This window comes from Desmodus rotundus, chromosome 6, assembly GCF_022682495.2.
Source record: "Desmodus rotundus isolate HL8 chromosome 6, HLdesRot8A.1, whole genome shotgun sequence".
In the NCBI taxonomy this organism is placed as follows: Eukaryota; Metazoa; Chordata; class Mammalia; order Chiroptera; family Phyllostomidae; genus Desmodus; species Desmodus rotundus.
The window spans coordinates 105185984-105203835 of NC_071392.1; the positions used below are offsets into that span (position 1 = coordinate 105185984).

The following is a 17852-nucleotide window of genomic DNA, read 5'->3' on the forward strand; positions in this document are numbered from 1 at the left end:
GTTATGACGCGACTTTAATATCTCTTTGGAAAGGAGTGACTGGCTAGCCACAGAAGGGAATGAGAGCCCGCTCTGGCAGCAGATGGCGTTGCGGCCATCTCACTCCTCTCTAGGCTCTGGGGACAGAGGTACACTGGTGGGTGAACCCACACCCGCCATTCAGAGGGACTTCCGCCGCACCTGGAGCCTGCCTGTCCCACTGCAGCCACCCATAGCCCCAGGGCTTGCGGGGGGCGAGAAGCCTAGATTGTCTTGGGCCCACATCTCCAGCTGGTGGATGCGGTAGGAGACGGAGAAGCCCTCGGGGCGCGCTGGACGGCTTGGCAGAGCAGGGCCGTGGCTCTCCAGCGCTCCTAGGCGGAGTGGGCTGGCACAGTGGGCAGCACGCTCGCGCTCGGGTGCGTCGGTGCTGGCGGCCAGAAAGCGCAGGACCACAAGGTTGAGGAAGGCGCCGATGACCGTGAGTCCCAACAGGATGTAGAGGAAGCTGAAGGCCACGTAGGGCGGCTTCCTCTGCAGCGCCTCGTCGCTCTGCAGCGCTACGAAGTCGCCAAAGCCGATGGTGGTGAGGGTGATGAAGCAGTAGTAGTAGGCGTGGAAGAAGGTCCAGCCCTCGAAGTGCGCGAAGGCGGCGGCCCCAAGGGCCAGGGTGGCTGCGCACACCAGCAGCCCTGCCACCACCATGTTCTCCGTGGAGACGCGAGGCCGCCGCAGGCCCAGGCAGCGCTTGGCTGCCAGCAGGAGGCGCCGCACCAGCGTGTTCAGCCTCTCGCCCAGGCTCTGGAAAGTGACCAGCGTCAAGGGGATGCCCAGAAGCGCATAGAACATGCAGAAGACCTTGCCTGAGTCCGTGCCTGGCGCGGCGTGGCCATACCCTGGAGGGAGAGCAGAGGGGAGGGTAGGTGAGTACCCAGTGCCATCGGACAACACTGTCGCTCTTGGCCTGCCTACGTGGTCTCCCATCCCCCAGTGCGGGCTGAGCATCTTGAAAATGCTAGTTCTATTTACCTAGGTCACTCTCTGGTTTCCAAACCTTGCACAGTTATCCATAATCACCCCAAATCGTAAACAACCCAAATGTCCCTCAGCTGGAAAATGGATAAGCAATCTGAGGTAGGTCCACACAATGGAATTCTTCAGAGCAGTAGAGAGGAACGAACTGCGGTCGTCTGCAGCAACAAAAGACAAATCTCAAATGTGTTGTGCTGACGCCAAGCTCAGACGGTAGGAACTGCACAGTTCCATTTAAATGACATGCTGGCAAAAAAAAACTACGGGGACAGAGAACAGATCTGTGATTGCCAGTCACCGAGACTGAGGGAGGGGTTCACTGCAAAGGGGAGGGACCGAACTTTGGAGAGGGGTGGAAATGTCCTCTGTGTAGGTCGTGGCTGCTGTGACACAACAGGTCTTTATTTGTCAAAACCCACGGAGTGCGCCCTGGAAAATGGTGAGTTTTACTGTGTGTAAATTGTGTTTTGATTTAAAGAAAAAAAAAAAGGCAAAATCTTCCATGGCTCCCAGTACCCACGGGGTAAAGAACTAGTTCTCACATGGTGTCTAAAGCACTAGAGCTCCTTCGGGATCTGAGTCCCCTTCACCTGTCCAGACCGTCCAGGTTGTTTCCCCAGCCGGCATGTCCCACCTCCACGGGCCTCTTCTCGTGCCACCCCACCCCCTTCGCCCGTTGCCCTGCCCGCCCTGTCCCCGACCGCTCTTCCTTCCCAGACCCGGCTCCAAGCCGGCTCTCACTGCACACCTCTTCAGTCTGGCGCAGCAACTCTTCGCTCGGTCCCCTCAACTGTTGTAGGGGACCTAAGCATAAGTGGATATGTGTCCCTTCCAGGAGAGAGGAGAGAAAGCTTTCATGGCACTCTCAGGGGGTCCCACGACCCAGGAAAAGTCAGGCAGGGCTTCCCCAACAGAACATGCCTCCTCTAGCACACGGACCTCATCTGCCAAAATGTAAACTACCCAAGCCCTCTGACCCTAGGCAGTCCCACAGGTAGGAAGTTAGTCCTCCGAAACACACACGTGCAAAGTGATGTATGCACATGGGTTGTTGCTGAGGCGTTGTCGCTCACGGTGACACTCTTACATAGCCTAAGTGTCCATCGACAGGGGCCTGGTTCCATAAATCATGGTGCCATCCAAACAACGGAATGGCACACGGCAGGTTCCAGCCAGGGCTTATCTTGCTCCTGAGGGGATATTTGGCAATGTCTGGAGACAGTTTTGATGATCACAGCTGGGAGGTGGGGGCTGTGTGCTACTGGCATCTCGTGGGTAGAGGCGAGGGTACAGCTAAGCTTTGTGCCGTACAGACAACAAAGAACTTTCCAGTCTGAATGTCAATAGTGCCAAGGTTGAGAAGCTACTATACAGCCATGAAAAAGATGGCACAGTTCTTTAGCGACTAACAGAAAAGCATCACCAAAATCCAGGGTGGGGCAAAAGGGGGTTTACAGTTGTGGGCACATGAAACACAGTTTGTGCCTGTACTATTATTTGTTAATTATTGTATTGTTTCCCATATGAACAACTGGAAACCTCCTTTCCCCTCCACCCTGTGTGTAGGTTTAAAAATTAAGAGGAAAAACAGTGTGTATAATAGGACGTCTGTACAATGTGTGTGTTTTAAGGGGATATAGAGGCAGAGAATGCATCTAGCAGCATACACCAGAAGCTGGTAACTATTTGACACAGGGAAAGGAATTTGTGGGTTGAGGGACAGGGAAAGAGGGAGCCTTCCTTTTCATTCTGTACGCTTTTCAACCATGTGAAGCGTGTACTGTGTGCATACATAACTTGTTCAAACTATCGATACAACCAATGTGTTTGAAGGCCTATGGCTCCACTCCCGCTTTTCCACCCCAAGGCCCTGTCTGCTATTGCGGCAGCGAGGGCTCTGCCCACCACCAGGCTGGGAGCTCCTTGAGGCCAGAAACCAGGCCAGTCGCTTCTCTGTCTCTCTAGTCACCAGAGCGTCTACAGATCCTGGCACAGACCGAAGGGTCAGTGGAAATTTAGTAACCAATAATATTAATAAACCAAATTGGAGGGGGCGCTGAAACAGAGGAGCCTCCTTAGGAAGAAGAGGCCAGGAGGTGCCGTTTCCAGCTGTTTGGGGCTCTGTCCGGTTTTAGGCAGAGAGTGATGAATAATGATACCTAATCATGCTGGGTACTTTACGTGGATTCTCTTATTTAACCCTTTCAATGACTGTAAGAGATGATATTATCCCCATTTTACAGATAGGGAAGTTTGGATTAGAGGAATGAAGCTGCCCAAAGGTCACCAGGCCAGAGCTGTTAACCACTATCCTCCATTGCTTCTCAGCGTGTCTCCTCTGTCCCTGAGGCACTCAAGCTCCTGGGTTCTGGGCTGTCCGCGAGGCTGACTTCTGTAGCCTGCACCACACAGCACGTGCTGGCGCCCCCAGGTGGCCAAAAGTGCAAAACTGTTTCCTCCTCTTAGTCCCTTCCCGAGGCTCCCAGATGGATTTGTGTGTAATGGTCCAGGGGAGGGGAGGGGCAGAGGGGAGGGGCAGAGGAAGGGGCGGAGAACAGCCAAGGGAAGAGGCCAAACCCAACTGGGGGGCCTCCAAAGAATGCTGGAGAAAGTAGAAGAGATGGATGGGGTCCCACACCATTGGGCACAGTGACAGGGAGGATCTTAGGCTGAGCTAAGCTAGAGAAGCAGGATCCCGTGTTGACAGGAGGGGGCATAAGGGCTGAATGGAAGCTGGGCCCACAGTTGGCAAATAATGAATTGTCATTATTAGTAATTAATAGTGCCTATTTAGCCTCAGGCACTGTGCCAAGCATTTTACATGCTTGACCTCATTTAAACTTGGCAATCACCAGTGAGTAGGAACAATGGCATCTTGAAGTTGAAGAAACCAGGGCTCAGAGAGGTACAATCAATTACCAGACAGGCAGGAGGCAATAGAGATGAGAACAGAACTCTGGTCCACGTAATTGCAGAACTCAGGCTTTTAACTCTACTGCTAACCCCACAAGCTCACATTCACTTGCCAGAACATTATGGAGACATTTTCTCCAAGGCATGGGCGTCCAGACCGGTGGTCCAAGCCCCAAAGGGCGCCTGGACATCCCCAGCTACTGCCCCAGGAGTGGCGGGCACCCAGCTTGGAGCCCTGCAGAGCCTGCTTCTCCTTTCCTGTTTCCCCAGGCTTAGGTTCGGCAGGTACCAGCCAGACGGTGGCCATGGCAACGGCAGATGGTCCAGATGCTGCAGAGAAAGTGCTCTGGATCCCTGAGGGGTCCAAAGCTCGTGGTCATCAGTCATTCCTTCAACAACTGTTTATTGAGTGTCTACTATGTGCCAGGCGCTGGCCGTACTGCAATGATGAAGACAGACTAGGTCCCTGTTATTACGGAGTAACAATAATAATTATAATACAAAAACCAATTACTTTTTTAGTGTTTTCTGTATGTCAGGCCCTGTGCTAAAACTTTCTGCACGGAGGGCCAATTAGCACCCTTACTTCACAGAGGGAAAAAGGGAGGCTCAGAGAGGTTATGCAACTTGCCTCAGGTCACACAGCTAGTGAGATGCGGCCAAGGAAGCAACTCCAGCCGCTTGGGCTTCCGGGTTTCACTTGATCTGCCTCCCGGCCCCTGGAGTATTTTCTGGTCACTCCTCAGTGCCAGACTTTTGGCAAATCGAACCTACTGACGTCCCCCAGCCCAGCCTGCTACAATGACAGCCCATTCGGCACAGGGAGGCAAGTGAGGTTTGGTGAGCAGAAATGACTCCTCCAAAGTCACCCGGCTGGGCAGGGGGTTCAAACCCAGGGGCACCGCGGGTGGCTCGGGATGGAGCGGTCTCCGGGGCGCTCACCGATGGTAGTGATGACGGTGATGGCGAAGTAGAAAGAGCCGGCAAACTTCCACTGACGGCCCGCGCGGTGCGGCTCGGCCTGCAGCGCCAGGCGCTCCAGCTCGCGGTAGTCCTCCGCGGAGAAGCCGTACTTCCTCCGAAGCTCTCTCCGCTTCTGGGCCAGCAGTCTCTGGCGGCCGCTCTCCGCCTCGGACTCCAGCGCATCGAAGACCGCAGCGCCCACCAGCAGGTAGGACAGGATGCACAGGACGAGCGCGGCGGTGCGCACGCTCTGCTGCTTCATGACGGCGCCCCGAACCGCGCCGTCCCGCTCTGCGCCTCCCGGCTCCGCGCCCTGCCAGCTGCGTCCCCGGCCCGGGCCATGCGCCCCGACGGCTGCCCCGTGCCCGCTCCGCCCCGGCCAGCTCCCGCGGACCCAAGCGGCCGGAGCCCAGGCTGCGTGAGGCTGGGGTGGGGCACCCAGAGGCGGGGCCGGGGAAAGCAAGGAGGGCAGGGAGGGCTCCCCCAGCTGCCGCCTCCCCAGCCTGCCACACATCTGCCTTTGTTTACCCGCTGGCGCCCCGAGGCTAATGTGTCTGCAAACAGTGACATCTGGAGCAAAGCAGCCAAAGCCCAGGTCTGCGAAAGACCTGCCTCCTCCGCTTTCTCCCGTAACCATTCATTAATTCGTTCAGTCAGTCAACCAACAAATATTTTCCAAGCACCTGCCTACTCGGTGCAGCAAGATTCCCGCTGTAAATAGAGCTGATATCCTAGAAAGGAGGGTTGACCAAAAACCAACCCAAAAGATAACTTAAGACATGTGAGAAAGAAGGGAAACAGTTTCTGGGGGGGAGGTGGGCACAGACCGCTAAGGTAATGGGGGAAGGCCTCCCTGGGGAGTGACTGGGGAGAGCATCCAGGCAGCAAGTGCAAGACTCCTAGGAAGTGAGGCTGGAGCCAGGAGAACTGGGGCTCTTGGGAGTTGTGGGGAGAGAAGTGGGGAGGGGAGAGGAATGGGGGGCAGAAGGAAGACAGGCGGCTTCACAGAGGGTCTTTCCTACAGGCCCTTGTATGGGTTTATTCTTCAGTGCAATTGGAAAGGCTATAAGCAGGAAAACAAATACACCAATGATCTGATGGACATTTTTAAAAGGAGCATTTTTGGCTGTGCTGTGGAAAACGGGGGACAGCTAGGAGTGGGGGCCAGGTAGGAGACTCTCATAGTCCAAATGTGTGCCGAGGGTGGCCTGGATGGGGGCAGGGAGGCAGAGATGGAGAGAAGCCGGTGGGGGGCCTGAGACTTGCCGGGGAGGTGGAGTCGGGCGCACACAGCCTGACACATTCCCCAGCCCCCTTGCACTTGAAAGCGATAGCCAATGGAATATGGGCAGAAATGACCTGTGCCACTTGCAGGCCTGGCCTGTAAAATGCTCCCAATATGGGTGGGTCTTTGTGGAGATTCCAGGCAGAGCACCTGCATCCTCTGGTCTTGGTTGCAGCCTTGGCATGTGTCACCTGCCTTCCATCACCACACCAGCCTCTCTCCCCGAAGCTCCTCTGCACTAAACTTTCAGCTCCTTACACAAACGCTTGCTCTGTGTGGGATTCTCCTTTCCGTACCCACTCAACCACCAGCACTTAAAGAATGCCTGCCAGGGGCCACAGGGGAAGCCCTTTACAAGGACTGATGCACCGAACCATCACAGGCTCCTCGTGCTGTAGGAGGAGCAGCTGGCTCACTCTCTTCACCCTCTTGCTCTCAGTTTACTTGGATGTCTCCCCTCTTGACCCCTCCCCAGGCAGCCCTCCTCTGCTGCCAGCAGCCTGGCCTCCTGCCACCTCAAGTCTCTCCCACTGCATTGCGATTCTTGCATTCCGTACCTGTGTCCCCTCTGAAGACAGGGATCCTGTCTTGGTCACCTCTGTGTCCTCAACACCCAGATCTGGCACAGAGGACACACCAGTGACTGTGGACAAAGGAACAGCCACTGCATGTAGAGATTAAGAACAGGGACGCTGCACCTTGACTGCCTAGGTTTATAGCCACTTCTGTTGCTTACCAGCTGTTTGAAATTGGGTGCCTCAGTTTCCCTCCAGTAAAATGGGCTTTAAAAAGTTCCTATCTCATTAGGGGCTGTGGTTGGCAGAATAATGGCCCCCCAAAGAGGCTCACGTCCTACCTACCTTGGGACCTGTGGATATGTTAGTTTGAATCGCAGAGGGGAATTGAGGTCGTTGAACAGCTGACCCTGAGCTGGGAGGTGATCCTAGATTATCTGTGTGGACCCAATGTAAGCTCAAGGGTTCTTCTAACTGGAAGGGGGATGCAGAAGAGGGGGAACCAGAGAGAGGCCAGATGAGAAGGACTCGGCCTGACACTGCTGGCTTTGAAGATTGAAGACTGAGGAAGGGGCCATGAGCCAAGGAGAGTGGGTGACTTCCAGAACCTGGAAAAGGCAAGGAAATGGATCCCTCCCTAGAGCCTCCGGAAGGACCACAGTCCTACTTGATTTTAGCCCAACGTAACCGGTGTGGACCTCCACCCCTACAGAGCTGGAAGATAACGCATCGGTGTTGGTTAAGCTGCTAAGTTTATGATCATTTGTCACAACAGCCAAGGGAACCACTCCAGTGGTTGTGAGCACTAAACGAGACAGCAGATGAGATGCTCTGAGAGCAGATGAGATGCACCCGGCCCTGAGGACTGTGTCTGGGAGTGTCAGCTGTCAGCACAAATACCACAACTGAGCAAAGGTCTGGGCCCACAAGCACGTGGCACCCAGAACCTGCCCCCAGTCTGTTCTCAGGCAGAATGGGGGCCCAGTGCCTGTGGGGGGGCTTGAAACCCCTTTGTCCCCCAAACCTGGACTGCAGCCCAGTGACCTAGAAGCTGGGTGCTGGCGCTGCCACCTCAGCCTTATTTTTAGCAATGGCATCAGCAAGTTTGAGTTTCTGCTTTCTGCCCAGATTTCAGAGGAGGGGAGACCTGGGCTACAGTCTCAGATGAAGGTGGGTAGCATCCCTGGGACCTATAGCCCCAAAAGGGCCTGAGAAGGGCTTGTTGGGGCAGTGTGCGGGTAGAGAAGCGGGTGGAGAAGGGGGTGGAGAGGGAAAAGGCTGGGACCATGCCAGGGACCGTTATTAAGGGCCTGGTCATGAACGTCACTGGAGCCCATGAGGCCTGGGCTCAAATTCCAGCTTCCTCACTTTCTAGGTAGGTGTCCGTAGACAGAGCACTTCCAATTTTCTGTGCCTTGGTTTTCCCATCTGAGAAATAGGGTGATAATGAAGCCTACCTCATAGGACCATGTTGAAAATTATATAAAATAGTGTGTGTCCCTTTCCAGGGGACCCACCCCCACCCCCCTGGTTGCGCCTGTCTGCCTGTAGATGCCAAGACTTCTCTCCCAGAAGCAGGGGCAGAGCTAAAACTGGTGAGCGCCTGCCCGCGTGTGCGCAGCACAGTTGCAGCGTTACTGACAGAGCCCTGGCTTCCCGGTGTAGGAAGCAGAGGCCCGGAGGAGAAGCGGCCTCGCTGGCCGAGTCCTCACAGCCAGGCGGTGGCTGAGCCAGCACTTGAACTCGGGGCTGTCTGGCCACCACAGTCACGGTCCTTCCAGTACACGGCGGCCCCATTGGGCAAGATGCCGCTGGTGTTATCACCTTCCCATCACCTCTCTGGACCTCACTTTCCTCATCTCTAAGATGGGACTGAGGAGTGCTGGCTGGCTGTCCCCCTCCCCACCATCGTGAGGACCCTGTGACACGCAGCTGAGAGGTGCTTTGTCAAATGTGCCCTCTGGGGATGGGTATTATTGGGGCCGTGGGGGAGCTGTCTGCCCCTGCCAAGCAGGTGACTCTGCCCTGTGCTTGGCGTTTTCGGTTCAGCGGCTCTATTTTAAGCCAGAGGAGGCTGGCATTTGTGTGTGTGTGTTTCTCAGCTTGGAAACCATCAGCTGTGCAGTCACCAAAAACAGCAACACCCCAAGGCACCCCTGCAGCTCCCCTCCCTCCGCCTCCTCCCCTTCTTCCTCCTTTGGGAAGCTGAGAGGGCCTAGTGATTTTCCTCTGTCCCTTCTTTTGCTGAGGCCTTGGATCTTCTTCCACAGCTTCAAGGTTGGCGGCTTTGAGGACAAGGAGACAGGTGACCCCAGTCCTTGTGAGGCCCTGGATGCCTTTAAAGCACTTTACGTCCTTTATGAATGTAGATTCTTCAGAAAGTTTGAGAGCCGGGGAGGCCTTGCCATCCCACATCAGGGAGAAGGAACGGGCTCAGAGAGAGAGGACTGTCATCTGAGGCGGCACGTGGGGGGGGCAGAGGCTAAGAAAGGACGTGAGTGTCTGGGTGAGCCAGACCTCAGGTCCATCTCGGTAAGTGACTTCACCTTTCTGAATCTCGGTTTCCTCATCTGTGACTCGGGGGTGAAACTCTCTGCCCGACAGTGTTCCCGCGAGGACTGAGGGAAAGTGTGAAGACGCACTCACTCAGCACAGAGCAGGTGCCAGGAAGTTAGCAAGCTGTCCCCACCCAATTAGTTTCTTCCTTTCCTTTTCCACACTGCTTATTCCCCAGGCTCACTGGGATCTTAAGGCATTGATTTTTATAGTTTGAATATAGTTCAGTAATTTTCCTGAAGGGCAGAGGGCTGGGCTATTTTCCCCAGTCAGGTCTCTCTCCTAAAATACTGGATTATTTTGACCTCAGGGGACAATAGGTACCAGCTCCTTTGAGGTGGCAGCTGTGGCCGTTTGGCAGCCCGAGGGTCATTTAGGGATGCGGCTTTCAAGAAATTAAAAGCCCCTTCATGCTAATTTAGAGAATGTTATTGTAGGATTTGGGGGCCTCCCAGTGTCTTCCAGATGCTGGGAGACAAGCCATGTGGTTGGGGGCACCCAGACGAGATGGAGCCTTGAGTATCGCCAGGGAAACACCAGAGCCATGCCCAGTATGAGGGGCACCATTGTCCCCAGGAAGATGGGATATTATCAGGGGACAAGTGACAACTGTCTGAGGGAACAGCCAGGGCTGCTCAGAAAATTCCCGCCATGTGTTTGTGGGGCCCTTGGGAGTTTGTTCTTCAGCCTCCTGAGGATGGACATGTTTGGGTTAGTGGAGATACCGAAACCTTTACTCTGGGTAATAATTTTTTTAACTTTTTATTCATTGATTCCAGACAGAGAGAGAGAGAGAAAAGAGGGGCGATGCTCTGACCAACTGAGCTACCCGGCCAGGGCTACTCTGGTTAATACTTAAAAAAAAATACGTTATTTATTTATTTTTAGAGAGAGGGGAAGGGAGGGAGAGGGAGAGAAAGCTCGCTCGGCTGCCTCCCGCATGCCCCCCACCGTAGCCTTCACAGCACTGGGCACTTTTAGCCCCACTGCGCAGAGGAGAAAGCCCAGCGCAAGGGCTGTGGTGCCCTGGTTGAGGTCAGGCTGTGCAGGGCAGGAGCCGCCCCGTCCTGCTGCCAAGCTCTTGCTCCTAAAGGCCACGCTTCCCGAGGAGCTTAGCGATGCTCTGGCACAGGATGCCACGTGGCGCTCCGAGGTCAGCCAACGCTGACAGAAGCCTGTCCCTTTCTCCAGGCACCGTGGTGGATTGGAATCAAGAGATGTCTGAACGTCTTGATTCGGGGGCAGGGTTTGCATTTCTGAAGACGCTGTGGCTGCAAAGGGTCAAAGCAAAGACGCAAAAGCACCCGAGACCCAGACAAAGGCGCGTGCTATGTTAGGGCAGCACAAGCTGCGCTGGCTGACACGGTAGCTACTAGCTCCAGGTGGCCGTTTATGTTTATTAACTGGAATTCAGTTATCCAGTCACACGAGACACATCCAGTGGCTTCTACGTTGGACAGGCAGCCATAGAAGAGCTCCAGCCCTGGCTGGCGTGGCTCAGTTGGTTGCGCGTGGTCCTGCAAACTGAAAGGTAGCCTGGTTCGCTTTCTAGTTGGCACATAGGCTGTGTGCTCTGCCCCTGTCGGGGTACTTGCAGAAGACAGAAGGCCACCAATCAATCCTTTTCTCTCACATCAATGTTTCTCTCCCTCTCTTCCCCTTTCTCTAAAATAAAATAAAATAAAATGAAAATTAAAGAAAAAAAGGCTAAGACCCAGCATCACACCAACCCTCCAAAATATCTTAAAAAAAAAAAAAAAAAAAAAAGAACAGCTCCATCATCACAGAAAGTTCGATTGGACATTGCTGAAATCAAGAGTGGACTTTGCAACTAGATGAGCTGGTTTTGAATTGTGGCTCCAGCCCTTACCTGCTGCTATCCTGGGCCCTGGTTATTCACCTGCAGAATGAGGGTAATAATCCCGTAGAAGCCCACGTGTCCAGCTTAACTGGACCAGGGATTAGTCTGTTCTCTGAGTGTGGGGCTAATTGGCTTCTCGCTTTGTCCTCCTGCTGCAAACTACACCCAGAAACCACCTCCTGCTTTCCAGGTTTGGTTGACTTTAAGTGGAATAAGATTCCAAAGGCACCTGTGTAGACATTTGAGTGCAGATCCCTCTGGATTCCCAGGGCAACTTTTTCCCAGATCATTTGTAGTTGTTTGTTCTCGCCTCATCTGACAGTATTTTTTAGCAACTCATCTTTGTTGAGTCTCCACAAAAACAAACCTCTTCCTCTTTGCACTCCTATTGCTTCAGTTTATGGAACATCTAATGAAAGTACATCAGTGCAGTGTAGTAACAAGTGTGGCTGCACAAGCTGGTTGGGAACAAGCCCAACAGAGCCTTGGCAGATGTGCCGCTCGTCTTAGCTCGGGTTGCTATAACAATGCTGTCGACTGGGTGGATTAAACAACACAGGTTTGTTTCTCATCGTTCTGGAGGCTGGAGGTCTGAGCTCCAGGCGCCAGCAAGGGGAGGCTCTTGGAGAAAGCCCACTTCTTGGTTTACAGCCAGCCGGCTTCTCATCTGCGACTCACGCGGTGGAGGACGGCGAGGGGAAGCAAGCCGGCTCCCATCTCTTCCTATGAAGGCACTACTCTCATACATAAGGGCTCCACCCTCCTGGCCTCACCTGAAGCCATCACCTCCCTGAAGCCATCACCTTGCGGATTAGGATTGGAACCTATAAATTTTGAGGGGTACACATTTTCAGTGTTCAGTCCATAGCACCATCCCCTGGGAGGGTGTGGAAGGAGGCAAGGATGCCAGAGAGGGGCCTGCCAGTGGTGAGCGTTCACTACATCTGGGGCAGGAGTGGTGGATTCAGGCGGACGGAGAGCACTGGTTAGCCTGGTGGGGGCGTTAAATAGACTTTGGTAAAGAGACCTTCTTTGTCACATTCTGTCAAAGATCATAGAGTGGAGTTGTCCTGTGGAAGATACCTGTCCAGTCAGAGACTACATTTCCCAGCTTCCTTTGCATCCTAGTAGGACTAGTCTCCACCAATGAAAAGTGAGTGGTAGTGGTGAGTGTCTCTTCCAGGTGGGGCCTTTAACAAGCAGGTGAGTTCTCCCTTTCTGCAATCTGGATGCAGCACGCCCTGAGGTCCAAGAGGATGGTGGAGCTGTACCATGTAAGTCCCCTGGCTCACCCTACGAAGGAATGCCACCCTCCTGCCAGGAACACCTGCCTTGGAATATTGTGTGGATAAGAAATAAATTTGTGTTATGTTCAGCCACTGAATCTGGGGCTTATTATAGCAGCTACCATTACCCTAATTAATAAACTTACTTACTAGGGCTGTTGTGAGGATTAAATCCAGATGGCATGCATGTAACAGACTTGTAACTGGGCGTTTTCCTCTGTCTTATATTTTCAGTTAAAGCCCCAAAGCAAGGACACAAGGTGCTGAATGCACACAACCCCCCCTTGCAGAAAGCCACAGACACACCTGGAGGGACTCTCTTAGGGACATCATACCTCCTTAGGGAACCCGATCCCCTCTCCCACAGCCTCCATAATGAGAAGACTGGCGTTTGAGAATGATTGTCTAGAATAGGGAGGAATGATACACCCTTTCTTCTCTCTCGGGGGAAGAGAAAAGGGCGCTCTGCTTGTTCTGACAGGTCCCACTTGTGGAGATTTGGGGTTCCTGCCAGAGGGTGAGTATCTGATTCTGTGCTTGTCGGTCAGGCTTGCAGGTATGCCTCAGTACCCGTCTGTGCGGGGAGAAAGTGCTTAGAGACGGCAGGGCGGGTGGGGGGCATCCTTCCCACCCACCATTGGGCTGCATAAGAATGGATGAGCTTTCCCTGAGCCAAGTGGGTGCCAGGCCGGTGTCCTGTCCAAAAGAGATGGTCCTTTTGCTTTCCAGGAAAGAGGGCCCTGGCAGAAACAGGCTGTGAAGTGTACTTGTGGAGACAGGTCCGAGAGAGGTCAGGGGGTCCCAGATCTCCCTCTAACGCCAGGACACCAATACAAACTACTCATGTGGTCCAGGAGTGCCAGCCTTTGCACACCTGCCACACAGAAAGACTCCATCTTCCCGAGAGGACTTGAAATAGCGCCTGCTAGGTTTTCGTCCCCTGTCCTTCGCTGCTCCTTCTAGGGCCTCATAAACAGGAAAAGCTGGAACGTAGAAGGCGGTGGGGGGGGGCATGGGAAGGACCCTCAGACCGCTCTCAGTGCTGCAGAAGACTGTACGCAGAGAGTAAGGGCAAGTTTCTGGAACCAGACAGCCTGGGTTTGAGTCCTGTGTCCATAACTTACTAGCTGTGTGACCTTGGGCAAGTTACCTCACCTCTCTGGGCCTTAGTATCTGTAAGATACACAACATTGTGAAGTTCACCTAGTTAGGCTATTCAACAGTTTGTTAAATTAAATAACAATGCATTCTTGAGGTGAGGGGTCAAGGTTGATTTACAGGGAGCGTTAAACAGAAAATGATTCATTGTTCAAGCTGAAGTAAAAGGCCCCGGGCAAGAGGACAGATTTGATTGAACGTGTTCAAAGGCCCTGGTTGACTAAACGCCAAAGCCATCTGCGCGTGCCCTTCACCAGATTCAGAGTATTCAGTAAACCGGTTCTACATGTCAAGTGTTTCGCCTAGTTCGGGACACATGAAAACCCTCCGTGCACGTTAAATATTTTGATTCAAACTCATGCCAGGTCAGGAATCAAATCCTCTCTAAGCTCTGTGAGTTTGGAGTGATAATAGGAATGACTATTTTTATGGTGGAAAGCAGTGATTCTCATACTTTTTGGTTTTCAGAAAATCACCATGTTTCATAAAATAATTGTGAATTCAAATAACATCGCCAAGTCTGTTTGCAAAGTAAGCGCAATGGAAAAAATCCACAAGTAGTATTTATACTCCTCCTTGTTTTAGAAAAGAATGAGTTTTGCAACCCCCGAAATTAGGAAGGTCCCAGGTTCAGAGTGAGGGACAGCGTCAGATGGAACCCATTTCCCACCGTGAGGTTCTACCGTCGCCCTTGTTTCCAGCGCCGGTTCTCTGCCGCTGTTGGAAGACCTCCGCTGTAAGTCACCAGAGAGCCCGCAAGCACGCAGACTGTTGCCCCCGTCAGTCCTCGTGACCGCCCTGTAAGTCTGAAGCCTAGTCTACGCTTTCCCTACGGGGATATCAGCGGTTCCGAGAGGTTAGATGAGTGCTTCGGGTCACACAGCTGGAACAAGGAATTAGCCCCGGGCCCTGGAGTCTCGGTGTTCCTAGAAAGAAAAAAAAAAAATACAGCAGGTCCTGGAGTAGCATTGTTTTGTTCAAAGCAGTTCCCTTATAACATCGGTGAGAGGATAAAAATGAATTCCCTGCTGCGGCCACTGTCTGCATGGAGTTAGCCCGCGCTCCCCATGCCTGCATAGGTCTCCTCCAGGGCCTCCGGTTTCCACACGCATCCCACCCACGTGCCTGTGGGGTGAATTGGTGTGTGCACCTGGTCCCGGTCTGAGGGAGCATGGGTGAGAGCGAGCCGGCCCGCGATGGGAATTCCTCCCGCCCAGGATGGGTCCTGCCTTGCACCCCGAGCTGTGGCTACAGGCTCCAGCCACCGTGACCCTGAACTGGAATAAACAGGTTGGAAAATCATGATGTTTCTTGCTTTTACTCATCTTTCTTAAACGTATGCGTAGCTCATGTGTATTCAATGTGTAATGTTAGAAATGTTTTGAGTCTTTATTTAGAAGTTTGGTGATATTTTTGTGACCAGAAATATGCCAGAGGAACTAAACATATTTCTGTCCTTTAATCGCTGGGTCTGATTGGTTTTGTCGTCTCACTTAAAGTCGCAGTTTCAAGAACCTATGCACGATGTTAGGTGAGGACTTACAAGAGTCTTTTCCTCTGGTCTGAGTAAGTGTTGGAGGGGCCTCTGTCCTGTGTGGCCACCCAAGGACCCAGGCCCCTTCTTTCTTGTGCCTTGTCCTGCCCTAAAGCAGAGATTCTTACCCCAGAGACAACAGGCCCCCAAGGGATCTGAGGATGGATTCCTGAACTTGAAGGGGAACATAACTGCATCTGTACCCTGACTTCCAGCTGGCATTCAGCGCTTCCTTCAGTTATGAATGTGGCAACATACTTACTGTCGCCGAAAGGAGTCACAGGTATTTTCATTTCACATGGCAGTTATAGCAGAGAGGTTGACAGACCCTTTATTCTATTGCCACCTTAAAATGATGGTAATTAGACCAGATCTTGGTGTTTAATGTTAATAAAGAAGCGCATCTAAAGACTATCTCACTTTTTTAAGTTACCATATGTCAGTAATCTGCTTCCTTGGTCATCCCATGCATCATATTTTATATATTTAATATTACCAGTCTGAGAAGGAGGTCACAGACTACACCAGCTGCCCAAGGAGTCCTGGGGTCAAAAAGAAAAGGTAAGAACTGTGCTGTAGAACCTTGGAGCCCTGCCCCGGGTCCTCTGTCTGAGACCAGTGGGTGGAGGCAGCGAGCGAGTGTAGAGGATTGTGAGGGGGGGATGGTCCAGATCTGGGGTCCTATCCCTTGGCCAGACCTCAGTCACCTGGCTGGGAGATGTGGTCTCTCTCTGGATGCCCAGGAGGAAAAGGGAGATACTGTACAGACCAACCAGCCAGCTTCTGCCCAATTATCACATCACTTGCAATGACTCAAATTTAAGGAGACGCTGGGACCCCTTGTCTTAGTGAGTTCTAGCAGGGGGGTGTGGGAGGCAGGCGCTGGACCCCAGGGATCCACCTTGCTCCTTTCATCTGCAGACAAAATACAAGTCTGGCGTTGCATGGAGGCTGTGCAGGGGGCTGTCGAAGCTGCTCTTCTCAGATCCTTCTGCTGTTACAACATGCTGTCTGCTTTGTGCCCCTAAGAATCCACAGTCCATTGAGGGGTGCTGATAAAATTAGGACAAAATCCTTGAAAATACAACTGTAGTTCCTGTGCGTGCAGGACTTTAGCGTCCGCCAAGCACCCTCACAAGCCGCTGCTCACTCGGTCCTCCCTGCAGCTCTCGAGCAGAGCAGGGCCAAGATGTTCGACTCCACTGTGCAGAGTCAGGAACTGGGCTCAGGAAGGAGAACTAGACACTCAAGGTCACATGCTAGAGGCGGAGTCAAGGCTAGAACCCAGGCCTCAGTCACCATCCAGCAGGCATGTAGTAAATACCTCCTGTGTACCAGGTCCTGGGCTGGGCTTTGGGGACATGGGAATGAATCAAAAATCTACTCAACTTCTAAGGTGCAAAGTCCAACATAAAAGTCAAGAATAGACAAGTGATTACAATACATGACTGTATACAATTATATTTGTTGTGACTCTTTTAATTCAAGCAATAGGAACCCAAATCAAACTAGTTTAAGTAATAAAGAGAATTTATTAATTCACATAACTAAAAAGTGTAAGGATGTTTGGCTTCAGGCATGGCTAGATCCGGCAGCTCAAACACTACAATGATTAAGGAAACATGAAGAACATGACTATTGATATGAAATTTTAAACTACATTTGTCATTTCTTTTTGAGATCCAGTTAAAATGTGTGAGAAATCTGGCCAGGCTGGTAAAAGGACCCAGGGGGACTTTACATTGCACAGGGGTCGCATTGAGACCCTGGGCTGACCCTCTGGAGTAAGGGTGAGACAGTGTGGCTGCCACAAGGTTCTGAAACCTTGGGCTTTAATGGGGTTGAGAGTGGGGCATGGAGCAGGAATCAAGAGAGGAAGGAAGGAGGACAGGACGTGAATGGGAGGTCTCAGAGACAGAAGGATGCAGGAGGGTAATTGGAACATGGAAGTCCAGTCCTTGAGGTGAGAGGGGGGTGAAATCAAAATCAGCCACTTGTGTTTGACCCCCTGCTGACTTCAGGGCTCGAGAGAAGCAACTGGAGAAGCTCATATTAAGTAGTGCCCATCCGACAGAGTGGATGAAAAGACCTAGCCTAGTGATGAGATTGGAACCATTTTTATGAAAGCCAGTGGTGAGGGGCCAGAAGCCAGCGAATGGGCTACAGACAACAAAGAAAACAGTTGATGGGGCCACTAATAACTAGGCTCCTTGGCCAACCTCAAGGTGTCCGAGAGGCCTAGGCTCTTGCCCTTGGGTTCTCCCTAATATTGTAATGAATACAGTGGAAGAGGGAAAAAGATGGGTTCTTGAGAATTAGCTAAATCACGACCTCATTGCTGAGAATGGGCTGTAAACCCTAGAACCACATTTTAGCCGTGAAGTGGCAGGTGGACTTTTTGATGGCACATCAAACACGGTGGCCATATGTGGCCTTACCTTTCCCAGGTACCCCCAGTGAGGCTGCTGGAGGTGCCCCTTGGAGAGGACTCTCCACCTCTTGCTACCCGAGCAGCTGGGATGCACACGGGCTGGTGGGCTGCACCCTTCTCAGCACTAGACAAAGGACCAGCGTGTGTGCGTACTGACGGGAATGATCTGGAAGAATGGGAGAAACGGAAGATGTGGGAGCAAGAGGGGCAGAATGGTAGGAGGAGAGCACCCGGGCAGGGGAGAGGGGATGGGAGCCAGGGCACTGGGCTGATGGAGAGTAACCAGGGGTCCTCCAGGGGGTGCACAGACGGTGCCCCTGGCAGAGGGCACAGCCGGGG

At 52.7% G+C, this 17852-nt stretch overlaps 1 protein-coding gene across 1 annotated transcript; it reads right to left on the bottom strand.

Annotated features, from left to right (window-relative positions):
• Positions 1-159: 159 nt before the first annotated feature.
• Positions 160-5210, bottom strand: KCNK15 (potassium two pore domain channel subfamily K member 15). The gene is made up of 2 exons (XM_024559255.2): positions 4867-5210; positions 160-875 (listed from the first exon to the last, which is right to left on the bottom strand). The coding sequence occupies exons 1-2, from the start codon at positions 5147-5149 to the stop codon at positions 160-162; spliced, it is 999 nt and encodes a 332-aa protein (XP_024415023.2). The 5' UTR covers positions 5150-5210.
• Between the last annotated feature and the right edge of the window lie 12642 nt (positions 5211-17852).

Coding starts and splice junctions, on each gene's coding strand:
- KCNK15 (XM_024559255.2), bottom strand. CDS start 5,149: ATGAAGCAGCAGAGCGTGCGCACCGCCGCGCTCGTCCTGTGCATCCTG. Junction 876..4,866: donor CACCGTCATCACTACCATCG/GTGAGCGCCCCG, acceptor CTCTCCCTCCAG/GGTATGGCCACGCCGCGCCA.